Source organism: Lissotriton helveticus, chromosome 5_1 (genome assembly GCF_964261635.1).
Source record: "Lissotriton helveticus chromosome 5_1, aLisHel1.1, whole genome shotgun sequence".
Taxonomy (NCBI): Eukaryota; Metazoa; Chordata; class Amphibia; order Caudata; family Salamandridae; genus Lissotriton; species Lissotriton helveticus.
The window spans coordinates 1,740,278,348-1,740,290,527 of NC_136065.1; the positions used below are offsets into that span (position 1 = coordinate 1,740,278,348).

At 49.5% G+C, this 12,180-nt stretch overlaps 1 protein-coding gene across 1 annotated transcript in view; it reads left to right on the forward strand.

The window, feature by feature from the left end:
- Positions 1–12,180, forward strand: part of LOC144755784 (26S proteasome regulatory subunit 8) — a 156,388-nt gene that overhangs the window by 22,735 nt on the left and 121,473 nt on the right. Inside the window, exon 2 of the mRNA XM_078645025.1 lies at positions 11,704–11,775. Within this exon, the coding sequence (XP_078501151.1) occupies positions 11,704–11,775 (72 nt within the window). The remainder of the gene's footprint in view (positions 1–11,703; positions 11,776–12,180) is intronic.

Consider the following 12,180-nt stretch of genomic DNA (forward strand, 5'->3'; position numbering starts at 1 on the left):
ACTCTGAAGCTCCACTCTGAAGCTCCACTCTGAAGCTCCACTCTGAAGCTCCACTCTGAAGCTCCACTCTGAAGCTCCACTCTGCACTCTGAAGCTCCACTCTGCACTCTGAAGCTCCACTCTGCACTCTGAAGCTCCACTCTGCACTCTGAAGCTCCACTCTGAAGCTCCACTCTGCACTCTGAAGCTCCACTCTGCACTCTGAAGCTCCACTCTGAAGCTCCACTCTGCACTCTGAAGCTCCACTCTGAAGCTCCACTCTGCACTCTGAAGCTCCACTCTGAAGCTCCACTCTGCACTCTGAAGCTCCACTCTGAAGCTCCACTCTGCACTCTGAAGCTCCACTCTGCACTCTGAAGCTCCACTCTGAAGCTCCACTCTGCACTCTGAAGCTCCACTCTGAAGCTCCACTCTGCACTCTGAAGCTCCACTCTGAAGCTCCACTCTGAAGCTCCACTCTGAAGCTCCACTCTGAAGCTCCACTCTGCACTCTGAAGCTCCACTCTGAAGCTCCACTCTGCACTCTGAAGCTCCACTCTGAAGCTCCACTCTGCACTCTGAAGCTCCACTCTGCACTCTGAAGCTCCACTCTGAAGCTCCACTCTGCACTCTGAAGCTCCACTCTGAAGCTCCACTCTGCACTCTGAAGCTCCACTCTGCACTCTGAAGCTCCACTCTGAAGCTCCACTCTGCACTCTGAAGCTCCACTCTGAATCTGCACTCTGAAGCTCCACTCTGAATCTGCACTCTGAAGCTCCACTCTGCACTCTGAAGCTCCACTCTGAATCTGCACTCTGAAGCTCCACTCTGAAGCTCCACTCTGAAGCTCCACTCTGAAGCTCCACTCTGAAGCTCCACTCTGAAGCTCCACTCTGAAGCTCCACTCTGAAGCTCCACTCTGAAGCTCCACTCTGAAGCTCCACTCTGAAGCTCCACTCTGAAGCTCCACTCTGCACTCTGAAGCTCCACTCTGAAGCTCCACTCTGAAGCTCCACTCTGAAGCTCCACTCTGAAGCTCCACTCTGCACTCTGAAGCTCCACTCTGAAGCTCCACTCTGAAGCTCCACTCTGAAGCTCCACTCTGAAGCTCCACTCTGAAGCTCCACTCTGAAGCTCCACTCTGAAGCTCCACTCTGAAGCTCCACTCTGCACTCTGAAGCTCCACTCTGAAGCTCCACTCTGCACTCTGAAGCTCCACTCTGAATCTGCACTCTGAAGCTCCACTCTGCACTCTGAAGCTCCACTCTGAAGCTCCACTCTGAAGCTCCACTCTGCACTCTGAAGCTCCACTCTGAAGCTCCACTCTGCACTCTGAAGCTCCACTCTGAAGCTCCACTCTGCACTCTGAAGCTCCACTCTGAAGCTCCACTCTGAAGCTCCACTCTGAAGCTCCACTCTGAAGCTCCACTCTGCACTCTGAAGCTCCACTCTGAAGCTCCACTCTGAAGCTCCACTCTGAAGCTCCACTCTGAAGCTCCACTCTGAAGCTCCACTCTGAAGCTCCACTCTGCACTCTGAAGCTCCACTCTGAAGCTCCACTCTGCACTCTGAAGCTCCACTCTGAATCTGCACTCTGAAGCTCCACTCTGCACTCTGAAGCTCCACTCTGAATCTGCACTCTGAAGCTCCACTCTGCACTCTGAAGCTCCACTCTGAATCTGCACTCTGAAGCTCCACTCTGCACTCTGAAGCTCCACTCTGAATCTGCACTCTGAAGCTCCACTCTGCACTCTGAAGCTCCACTCTGCACTCTGAAGCTCCACTCTGAAGCTCCACTCTGCACTCTGAAGCTCCACTCTGAAGCTCCACTCTGAAGCTCCACTCTGAAGCTCCACTCTGAAGCTCCACTCTGCACTCTGAAGCTCCACTCTGAAGCTCCACTCTGAAGCTCCACTCTGCACTCTGAAGCTCCACTCTGAAGCTCCACTCTGCACTCTGAAGCTCCACTCTGAAGCTCCACTCTGCACTCTGAAGCTCCACTCTGAAGCTCCACTCTGAAGCTCCACTCTGAAGCTCCACTCTGAAGCTCCACTCTGAAGCTCCACTCTGAAGCTCCACTCTGAAGCTCCACTCTGAAGCTCCACTCTGAAGCTCCACTCTGCACTCTGAAGCTCCACTCTGAAGCTCCACTCTGCACTCTGAAGCTCCACTCTGAAGCTCCACTCTGCACTCTGAAGCTCCACTGAAGCTACACACCGCGCAGGGCAGCTCTGGATGCTGATGCGAGAGGCCAGCTGGGAGGCGCGCTGCTCGTCTTCCTGCTCGTGCTGACTCGGAGAGAAAACTTGTTTTCATTGGGAGAGCGGCCTTCAAAGACCCGGTCACTGCGCCTCTCCGAGTGTTTAGCTTGGGATAAAATGGGCGCAGTGTTGTGGTGATGACAGTAGAGCAAGGGAGGTGCCGGCAATGCCGGACCAGACTCGGGGGCGTTCCCGGCGTCGCGTGACGTCGGCAAAAGGCAAAGAATGTCAGGAACGCCCCCGTGTCTGGTCCGGCATTGACGGACAGGCCCCTCGTCCAATGGCAAGGCTCCGTTTACGGAGCCAGCCAATCAATGACGAGGGCCGACCCAAAGCACCCTACAGTTCTCAACAGGATTTCGCCTGCGCGAAAAGCTGCGCAGAGCGCAGCTTTCGCTAGGCAAAACCTAAAAAGGGAAATATATGCAATTGTGGTTGTCAAGTGGTATGCTAAGTAGCCACAAATAAAAGTGGTTGAAAGTACCAAGACAGATGTTTTTGGAGGATGTTTTCTGTGTTTTCGGTAGGGAAGACCTGCCCGGCTATTTGATTTCACTTAATGGGCTGAACTTCAACACTCTGAAGCTCCACTCTGAAGCTCCACTCTGAAGCTCCACTCTGAAGCTCCACTCTGATGCTCCACTCTGATGCTCCACTCTGATGCTCCACTCTGATGCTCCACTCTGATGCTCCACTCTGATGCTCCACTCTGATGCTCCACTCTGATGCTCCACTCTGAAGCTCCACTCTGAAGCTCCACTCTGAAGCTCCACTCTGAAGCTCCACTCTGAAGCTCCACTCTGAAGCTCCACTCTGAAGCTCCACTCTGAAGCTCCACTCTGAAGCTCCACTCTGCACTCTGAAGCTCCACTCTGCACTCTGAAGCTCCACTCTGAAGCTCCACTCTGAAGCTCCACTCTGAAGCTCCACTCTGCACTCTGAAGCTCCACTCTGAATCTGCACTCTGAAGCTCCACTCTGCACTCTGAAGCTCCACTCTGAATCTGCACTCTGAAGCTCCACTCTGAAGCTCCACTCTGCACTCTGAAGCTCCACTCTGCACTCTGAATCTGCACTCTGAAGCTCCACTCTGCACTCTGAATCTGCACTCTGCAGCTCCACTCTGAATCTGCAGCTCCACTCTGCACTCTGAAGCTCCACTCTGAATCTCCACTCTGAAGCTCCACTCTGAAGCTCCACTCTGAAGCTCCACTCTGAAGCTCCACTCTGAAGCTCCACTCTGAAGCTCCACTCTGAATCTCCACTCTGAAGCTCCACTCTGAATCTCCACTCTGCACTCTGAAGCTCCACTCTGAAGCTCCACTCTGCACTCTGAAGCTCCACTCTGAAGCTCCACTCTGCACTCTGAAGCTCCACTCTGAAGCTCCACTCTGCACTCTGAAGCTCCACTCTGAAGCTCCACTCTGCACTCTGAAGCTCCACTCTGAAGCTCCACTCTGCACTCTGAAGCTCCACTCTGCACTCTGAAGCTCCACTCTGCACTCTGAAGCTCCACTCTGAAGCTCCACTCTGAAGCTCCACTCTGAAGCTCCACTCTGAAGCTCCACTCTGAAGCTCCACTCTGAAGCTCCACTCTGAAGCTCCACTCTGAAGCTCCACTCTGAAGCTCCACTCTGCACTCTGAAGCTCCACTCTGCACTCTGAAGCTCCACTCTGAATCTGCACTCTGAAGCTCCACTCTGCACTCTGAAGCTCCACTCTGAAGCTCCACTCTGCACTCTGAAGCTCCACTCTGAAGCTCCACTCTGAAGCTCCACTCTGCACTCTGAAGCTCCACTCTGAAGCTCCACTCTGCACTCTGAAGCTCCACTCTGAAGCTCCACTCTGAAGCTCCACTCTGCACTCTGAAGCTCCACTCTGAAGCTCCACTCTGAAGCTCCACTCTGCACTCTGAAGCTCCACTCTGAAGCTCCACTCTGCACTCTGAAGCTCCACTCTGAAGCTCCACTCTGCACTCTGAAGCTCCACTCTGAAGCTCCACTCTGCACTCTGAAGCTCCACTCTGAAGCTCCACTCTGCACTCTGAAGCTCCACTCTGAATCTGCACTCTGAAGCTCCACTCTGCACTCTGAAGCTCCACTCTGAAGCTCCACTCTGCACTCTGAAGCTCCACTCTGAAGCTCCACTCTGCACTCTGAAGCTCCACTCTGCACTCTGAAGCTCCACTCTGAAGCTCCACTCTGAAGCTCCACTCTGAAGCTCCACTCTGAAGCTCCACTCTGAAGCTCCACTCTGAAGCTCCACTCTGCACTCTGAAGCTCCACTCTGAAGCTCCACTCTGCACTCTGAAGCTCCACTCTGAAGCTCCACTCTGCACTCTGAAGCTCCACTCTGCACTCTGAAGCTCCACTCTGAAGCTCCACTCTGCACTCTGAAGCTCCACTCTGCACTCTGAAGCTCCACTCTGAAGCTCCACTCTGCACTCTGAAGCTCCACTCTGAAGCTCCACTCTGCACTCTGAAGCTCCACTCTGAATCTGCACTCTGAAGCTCCACTCTGCACTCTGAAGCTCCACTCTGAATCTGCACTCTGAAGCTCCACTCTGAATCTGCACTCTGAATCTGCACTCTGAATCTGCACTCTGAAGCTCCACTCTGAAGCTCCACTCTGAAGCTCCACTCTGAAGCTCCACTCTGAAGCTCCACTCTGAAGCTCCACTCTGAAGCTCCACTCTGAAGCTCCACTCTGAAGCTCCACTCTGAAGCTCCACTCTGAAGCTCCACTCTGAAGCTCCACTCTGAAGCTCCACTCTGCACTCTGAAGCTCCACTCTGCACTCTGAAGCTCCACTCTGCACTCTGAAGCTCCACTCTGCACTCTGAAGCTCCACTCTGCACTCTGAAGCTCCACTCTGCACTCTGAAGCTCCACTCTGCACTCTGAAGCTCCACTCTGAAGCTCCACTCTGAAGCTCCACTCTGAAGCTCCACTCTGAAGCTCCACTCTGAAGCTCCACTCTGAAGCTCCACTCTGCACTCTGAAGCTCCACTCTGAAGCTCCACTCTGAAGCTCCACTCTGAAGCTCCACTCTGAAGCTCCACTCTGCACTCTGAAGCTCCACTCTGAAGCTCCACTCTGCACTCTGAAGCTCCACTCTGAAGCTCCACTCTGCACTCTGAAGCTCCACTCTGAATCTGCACTCTGAAGCTCCACTCTGCACTCTGAAGCTCCACTCTGAAGCTCCACTCTGCACTCTGAAGCTCCACTCTGAATCTGCACTCTGAAGCTCCACTCTGCACTCTGAAGCTCCACTCTGAATCTGCACTCTGACGCTCCACTCTGCACTCTGACGCTCCACTCTGCACTCTGAAGCTCCACTCTGAAGCTCCACTCTGAAGCTCCACTCTGCACTCTGAAGCTCCACTCTGCACTCTGAAGCTCCACTCTGAAGCTCCACTCTGCACTCTGAAGCTCCACTCTGCACTCTGAAGCTCCACTCTGAAGCTCCACTCTGCACTCTGAAGCTCCACTCTGAAGCTCCACTCTGAAGCTCCACTCTGAAGCTCCACTCTGAAGCTCCACTCTGCACTCTGAAGCTCCACTCTGAAGCTCCACTCTGCACTCTGAAGCTCCACTCTGAAGCTCCACTCTGCACTCTGAAGCTCCACTCTGAAGCTCCACTCTGCACTCTGAAGCTCCACTCTGCACTCTGAAGCTCCACTCTGCACTCTGAAGCTCCACTCTGCACTCTGAAGCTCCACTCTGAAGCTCCACTCTGCACTCTGAAGCTCCACTCTGCACTCTGAAGCTCCACTCTGAAGCTCCACTCTGCACTCTGAAGCTCCACTCTGAATCTGCACTCTGAAGCTCCACTCTGCACTCTGAAGCTCCACTCTGAATCTGCACTCTGAAGCTCCACTCTGCACTCTGAAGCTCCACTCTGAAGCTCCACTCTGCACTCTGAAGCTCCACTCTGAAGCTCCACTCTGAAGCTCCACTCTGCACTCTGAAGCTCCACTCTGAAGCTCCACTCTGAAGCTCCACTCTGCACTCTGAAGCTCCACTCTGAAGCTCCACTCTGAAGCTCCACTCTGCACTCTGAAGCTCCACTCTGAAGCTCCACTCTGAAGCTCCACTCTGCACTCTGAAGCTCCACTCTGAAGCTCCACTCTGCACTCTGAAGCTCCACTCTGAAGCTCCACTCTGAAGCTCCACTCTGAAGCTCCACTCTGAAGCTCCACTCTGCACTCTGAAGCTCCACTCTGAAGCTCCACTCTGAAGCTCCACTCTGAAGCTCCACTCTGAAGCTCCACTCTGAAGCTCCACTCTGAAGCTCCACTCTGAAGCTCCACTCTGAAGCTCCACTCTGCACTCTGAAGCTCCACTCTGAAGCTCCACTCTGCACTCTGAAGCTCCACTGAAGCTACACACCGCGCAGGGCAGCTCTGGATGCTGATGCGAGAGGCCAGCTGGGAGGCGCGCTGCTCGTCTTCCTGCTCGTGCTGACTCGGAGAGAAAACTTGTTTTCATTGGGAGAGCGGCCTTCAAAGACCCGGTCACTGCGCCTCTCCGAGTGTTTAGCTTGGGATAAAATGGGCGCAGTGTTGTGGTGATGACAGTAGAGCAAGGGAGGTGCCGGCAATGCCGGACCAGACTCGGGGGCGTTCCCGGCGTCGCGTGACGTCGGCAAAAGGCAAAGAATGTCAGGAACGCCCCCGTGTCTGGTCCGGCATTGACGGACAGGCCCCTCGTCCAATGGCAAGGCTCCGTTTACGGAGCCAGCCAATCAATGACGAGGGCCGACCCAAAGCACCCTACAGTTCTCAACAGGATTTCGCCTGCGCGAAAAGCTGCGCAGAGCGCAGCTTTCGCTAGGCAAAACCTAAAAAAAGGGGAGATCTGAAAGATGAATGGGGGGACTGGAGAGGTGTAAGATACAAATAGGCAAAAATTTAAATGGAGAGATGCGGTGAATGAGAAGTGCTGAGGGGCACAGGAGGTGACGGGGCCAGACAGGCCATGAGATAAATGTGAGAGACTGTTAGAGATGAGGGCAGTGAAAAGACAGAATAGCAAGAGGTGATTAAAGGTGAAGTGAGAGGTTGAATGGGGAAAGTTCAGTAGTTGTAAAAAGGGGTGAAAGAAATGGCCTGCAAAGTGAGGGATTCGGGGTTTCCTAGAGGAGAGCGGGATGGAAGGGAGGGGGTGAGAGGAAAGCTGCATGGGTAAACTGCTTAACTGCACAAAACCGCCAGGGTTTTAAGGGACCCCTGCTTCTCCCTGCCAGGTCCAGATGAGCTTCTAATGTGGCAGCACGTATTCCTGCGGAGTGGAAGGCCCTTCACAAAGGTTGACTAGAAATCTTTCTGATGTCAATTGCTGTATTTTTGTTATAAACTGGTACTGATGGGGTGAAATCTTTCCTCGGTGGTACTGTGTGTAATAAATGTCAAAATAATGAAGCCAGGCTACCCCAAAATACGTGGCATCGCATAATTTAAATTTTCTTCCCACACAATTTAGTCAAGTCTGTCGCATAATTTAGCCCTCACCTGCCTCATAATTCCAGTAGCCCTGCCTACAGGTTTAGAAATTTTTGTCATGAGTGGGTGCTTGCACCTCAATGTTGGCAGGGGGGTCTCGGCATCCTAATGTTTGAAGACCTCTGCCCTAGGGTCTCATGGGGCTCATAGGATGTAACTGAAACCAAGGTGGCAAGTCCTCCTTTGGCCCTTTCCTTCCGAGAAGGGGTTGCTGGAGGTAGAAACCGAATGGAAGGCGTCCGTGTGCCAGGTTTCTTGTAACAAGATTATTCAACAGTTTTTAATAGATTCAAGCCGTCATTCATCTTGTTTTTTATGCAGGCTATATTCCATGTAGCGACAATCAGGTTTGTTTATGGTAACAACTTATTTAATTTGGTTTCTTGATTGATTTGGGCTTGTGTAGGCTTTCCGTTGTTGTTCTTGCCTGATCGATGACAATTGTGTGCTCTGTGTCCTTTTGTTGTCAATCAAGGTCGCTACATCTTCTGATGTGTAAGAATCTATTTCTCAAAGGGAGGGGGGAGTATGTCGATCAGCTAGTTTAGGCCCCATCATCAGAATAGGTGATGTGCTCAGTGCCAGGTTTGTAAAAATACCCCAATGGGACTGTGATCATATTGTCAACTTGATGATTATGGGGCAGTATACATCTATAATAGAGTTAGCTGATTAATGCTTTTACCATCACTGGTGAGCGAAAAGTGACAACACAATCCCCTTGACAGCGTTTACTAGAGTTCCAACCCCACTTTACTCTTCTTACCATAATAATGTTCTGAAAAAGGGAGTTACAGCTACAATTGCTGTTCTTAGTAAACAACCTTGTTCTTCAGGTCACCCCATGTATCTTTTGCCATATCTGTCAACTGTGGCACATATTTCAAAGAGATTGTATATGGAGTTGCCTGGGAAGGAAAATGTAGAGACTCCTGGTAGTTTCTTTTTGGAATGGAAGTAGTGGTACATGTATCATTATTATTAGTTGATGTTTTGACCTTGTCCTTAATAGAGGAAACAGAAGGCCAGTTGTGTGTAACTCTTCTCTCTCACTTGGCAAGCGGCTGCTGGATCTAATATGGTAACATTAGTGGCTACATGTTGGCAATGTCTGATAACCGAGCCGCTGGTTGAAACCTTAGGATCGGTTGCACTGAAGATTTTAACAGGTAGTAATAGATCCACAATGAGTTTTACAATCTGGGCAACCTCGCTTTTAATCGTATTTGTCTCTGACATTAATCTCCTTTCGATAGTGTCAATCTTGCTCTGAAGTTTATTGAATAAAGTTTCCATATTTTTTGAATGGTTAGATGTTCCCCATAGTGGGTTTTTTTAGGTTTCAGCTTTTTTGTCTGTTTAATAGGTTCATTGTTGTCGTGTTCTGAGGTTGCTTGTTCTTCTTGGCCAGGGGAGATATCCTATCTGTATTATTTGATAAGACTGATCCCTCCAGTGGAGAGGTCGAAACACTTGGCGCTCTTTTTGTATTCTGCCGAATCGGTGTAGTACCCTTAGTAGAGTTATTGTTATTTTATCCAGGCTCCAATGCTACTATATCAGACCTGGTATCTTTCATAACTACATTTAAGGCTGTCTTAGTGTCCGCTAAGCGCTCCTCTGCATTAACAATTTCATTATTAATTAGCCCCATCGCAGTATTTAGATAATTATGGGATCACTTTTTCTGGTAGAGTTATGGTTCTCGCCCACAGATTTAGAGGTTCGCTTCAGTTTTCCCATTTGTATAGGTGATACTACAGTAATGTGGCACTGCTTAGCAATGAATGAAGCATAATCTTCTTACCGTGGTTCTAGACTTGAGACCAAGGGGTGGCCCAGCCCGGCCTCGTCCAGCCGAGCAGTTTAATAACGCGCCTGGGGGGGGGGGGGGGGGGCATGCTGGCATGGTTGGCGGCGGCTGCTGCAACGGATGCTAGGGCTTGTGGTCCTGCCCTCTGCCTCTCTCATGCTTGGTGTATCCCTCTCTGTGAGAGCCCGAGCAGGTTAATAATTCGCCTGCGGGCGCGGAAATGCTGGTGTGGTTGGCGGCTACTGGTGCAAATGGTGCTGGGGCTTGTGGTTCTGCCCTCTGCCTCTCTCGTGCTGTGTGTCCCACATGGTGGGAGCCTTGAGCAGGTTAATAATGCACCTCCGGGGGCGGAAATGATGGCATGATTGGCAGTGTCTGCCGCAACTGGTGCTGTGGCTTGTGGTCCTGCCCTCTGCCTCTCTCGTGCTCATGTTATATGGTTAATTTTTATTGATTACTCCTAGCTTTGTGTGTTGGAACATTTAAATAGGCTCTGAACTTTCAAAAGATAACTGTGCTGAAGAATAAACATTACAGATAAATAGGATATTTTGCACCCCTTAGGTTGTTACGCACTCTGGGTGCAATAGCATACCCAAAGTCATTACTGAGCATCAGTATATTTTTTTATTAAACTGTGTAGGACCCTTCTGGTGATGTGGAGGACATGAAAACATGAACTGGAAAACGCATTGATCTCGGCCGTTATGGAGAAATCTTGATCCAGGAAGACCCCCAATTATTTAATTTTCTTCTACGGAGCAGGAAAGCAGCCCACAATAGAGCAGAGTCCCATCAGGCATTGATAAGACCCATCTGTACCCACAGCACCGCTGTGACCCCGAGGTCGCCGCTGCGCAGACTAACCCGACTGCGTTCCCTCCTGTTATTTCTTGCCTCGTACTTACGACCCCGAACTACCCTTGACTGGGTTGGAAATATCACCGGTCCTTGGATTCTGAGCCACGCCATTTCAGCCCTGATGAGTCACAGGTACCGCCCTGTTGATAAAACACGTGTCGGTTGGCGTTGTAAAATCTGAAGAAAAGATCTACATAAAGCTAACGTGTTGTTTTTACCATATCACCGGTGTCAATCGACCTTGTCTTTTACTGTTGTGTTATCAGAACTGTTGACTATACGTGTGGCCAGTACCTGTTGTGTATTTGTATGGTGCCAAGGCCTCTCCCGCCTGGCTCTTCAAAGAGGTTTTAGGGTTCCCCTCTATACTGGCAGCACCGTCCCATTATTTTCACGATCATATCCATCGCCCCCCACTACATACTGCACTGCTTGAGCGCCCCAGTCCTGCCGACCACAAAACCCACAGCTGACCGCATATTTGATAAGAAAGTTATTGCCTCTGCTTGGCTGGGTGGCTGATAACCACTTTTTTCCGGACTGGAAGGATATTCTTCCTTTCAAGCAGGATGATAAGCTGAAAATTGTTGGTGTACAACATCGTTTTACATCCAAAGAATTGAAGTAGTGATTTCAATATAGTGTCAGTATTTTGACTGACACTATATTGTAGCAAAAACGGCAGAAAGGTCCTGTAGAATGACTCTTCTCTTATCCCCCTCTTCTCTTATCCCCACCGTTAAGGATGGCTCTGATGTTACTCACCATTTGCGAGCAAAGTTTCCATCCCACTTCCTACCTGACCCCTTAACTGCCAGAAGATCTGAGATTAGTTGTTAAAGTATGGTTTCAAGGGGAACTTATTAAAAATATAGTTTAAAGGCTAGCTAGATAAAAAGCATGTTAAAACTGTTTGTATCATGTTTAATAAAAATGTTAGGGCTCATGGCTCATTTTCAGTGTACTAAAACGGAAATTGAATAAATAGAGAAGCCCATGAGAATGAGTGTGTTTTAGAATTTCACAGTGCTGTGTTCTAGCGGAAGCTGTTACCTCCACATCCATTATTTATAGACCCAAAATGCAAAGGATGAAAGCCACAAAGTACAGGAAACATGTAAAAAGGATTATAAATGCATATTTTCTAAAATTGATGTTCTTCATTAGACGAGCACAATAAATCGCAAGGCCTCGTAATATAGTATTACATTGAGTACTAAGGCATTTCAAATGAAATGAGTTTTCTCTGTCAAATCCTCACAATTCTTTTTTTGCTTATTTTTTTTAGATGGATATGGATGAAACAAAAGGTGGAACTGGCCTCCGCCAATATTATCTATCTAAAATTGAAGATCTCCAGGTAATTCTGTTGTATGAATATTGCTACTATGTATAATAAAGTGTAATACATTTATACTTGTTTATTATGTACTTTGAGTGACAGTTTCTACAAAGCACAAAAATATGCTCTTCATTCTGTGTAGGTCTGCTTTAGGGTGAAAAATGATGGAATTAAATTAGCAGCATCTCAGCACTTTTCTTAATCCCATTCCTAGCCGCCTTCTCATTTAGATTGTGAAAACAATTAGAGCTCAAATCAAAAGTCCTAAAACTGCTAGCACAGGTTAATTATCCTTTTAAATGATTCGGGTAGCCTACTTAAGAAAAGATTTCAATGTTGGTTGAATATTGAAATAAAATCAGACTTCAGCCAAATGAAATTGGGCTTTGGGGCAGCCTTATTGGAGTACTTCTTTCACTGTCC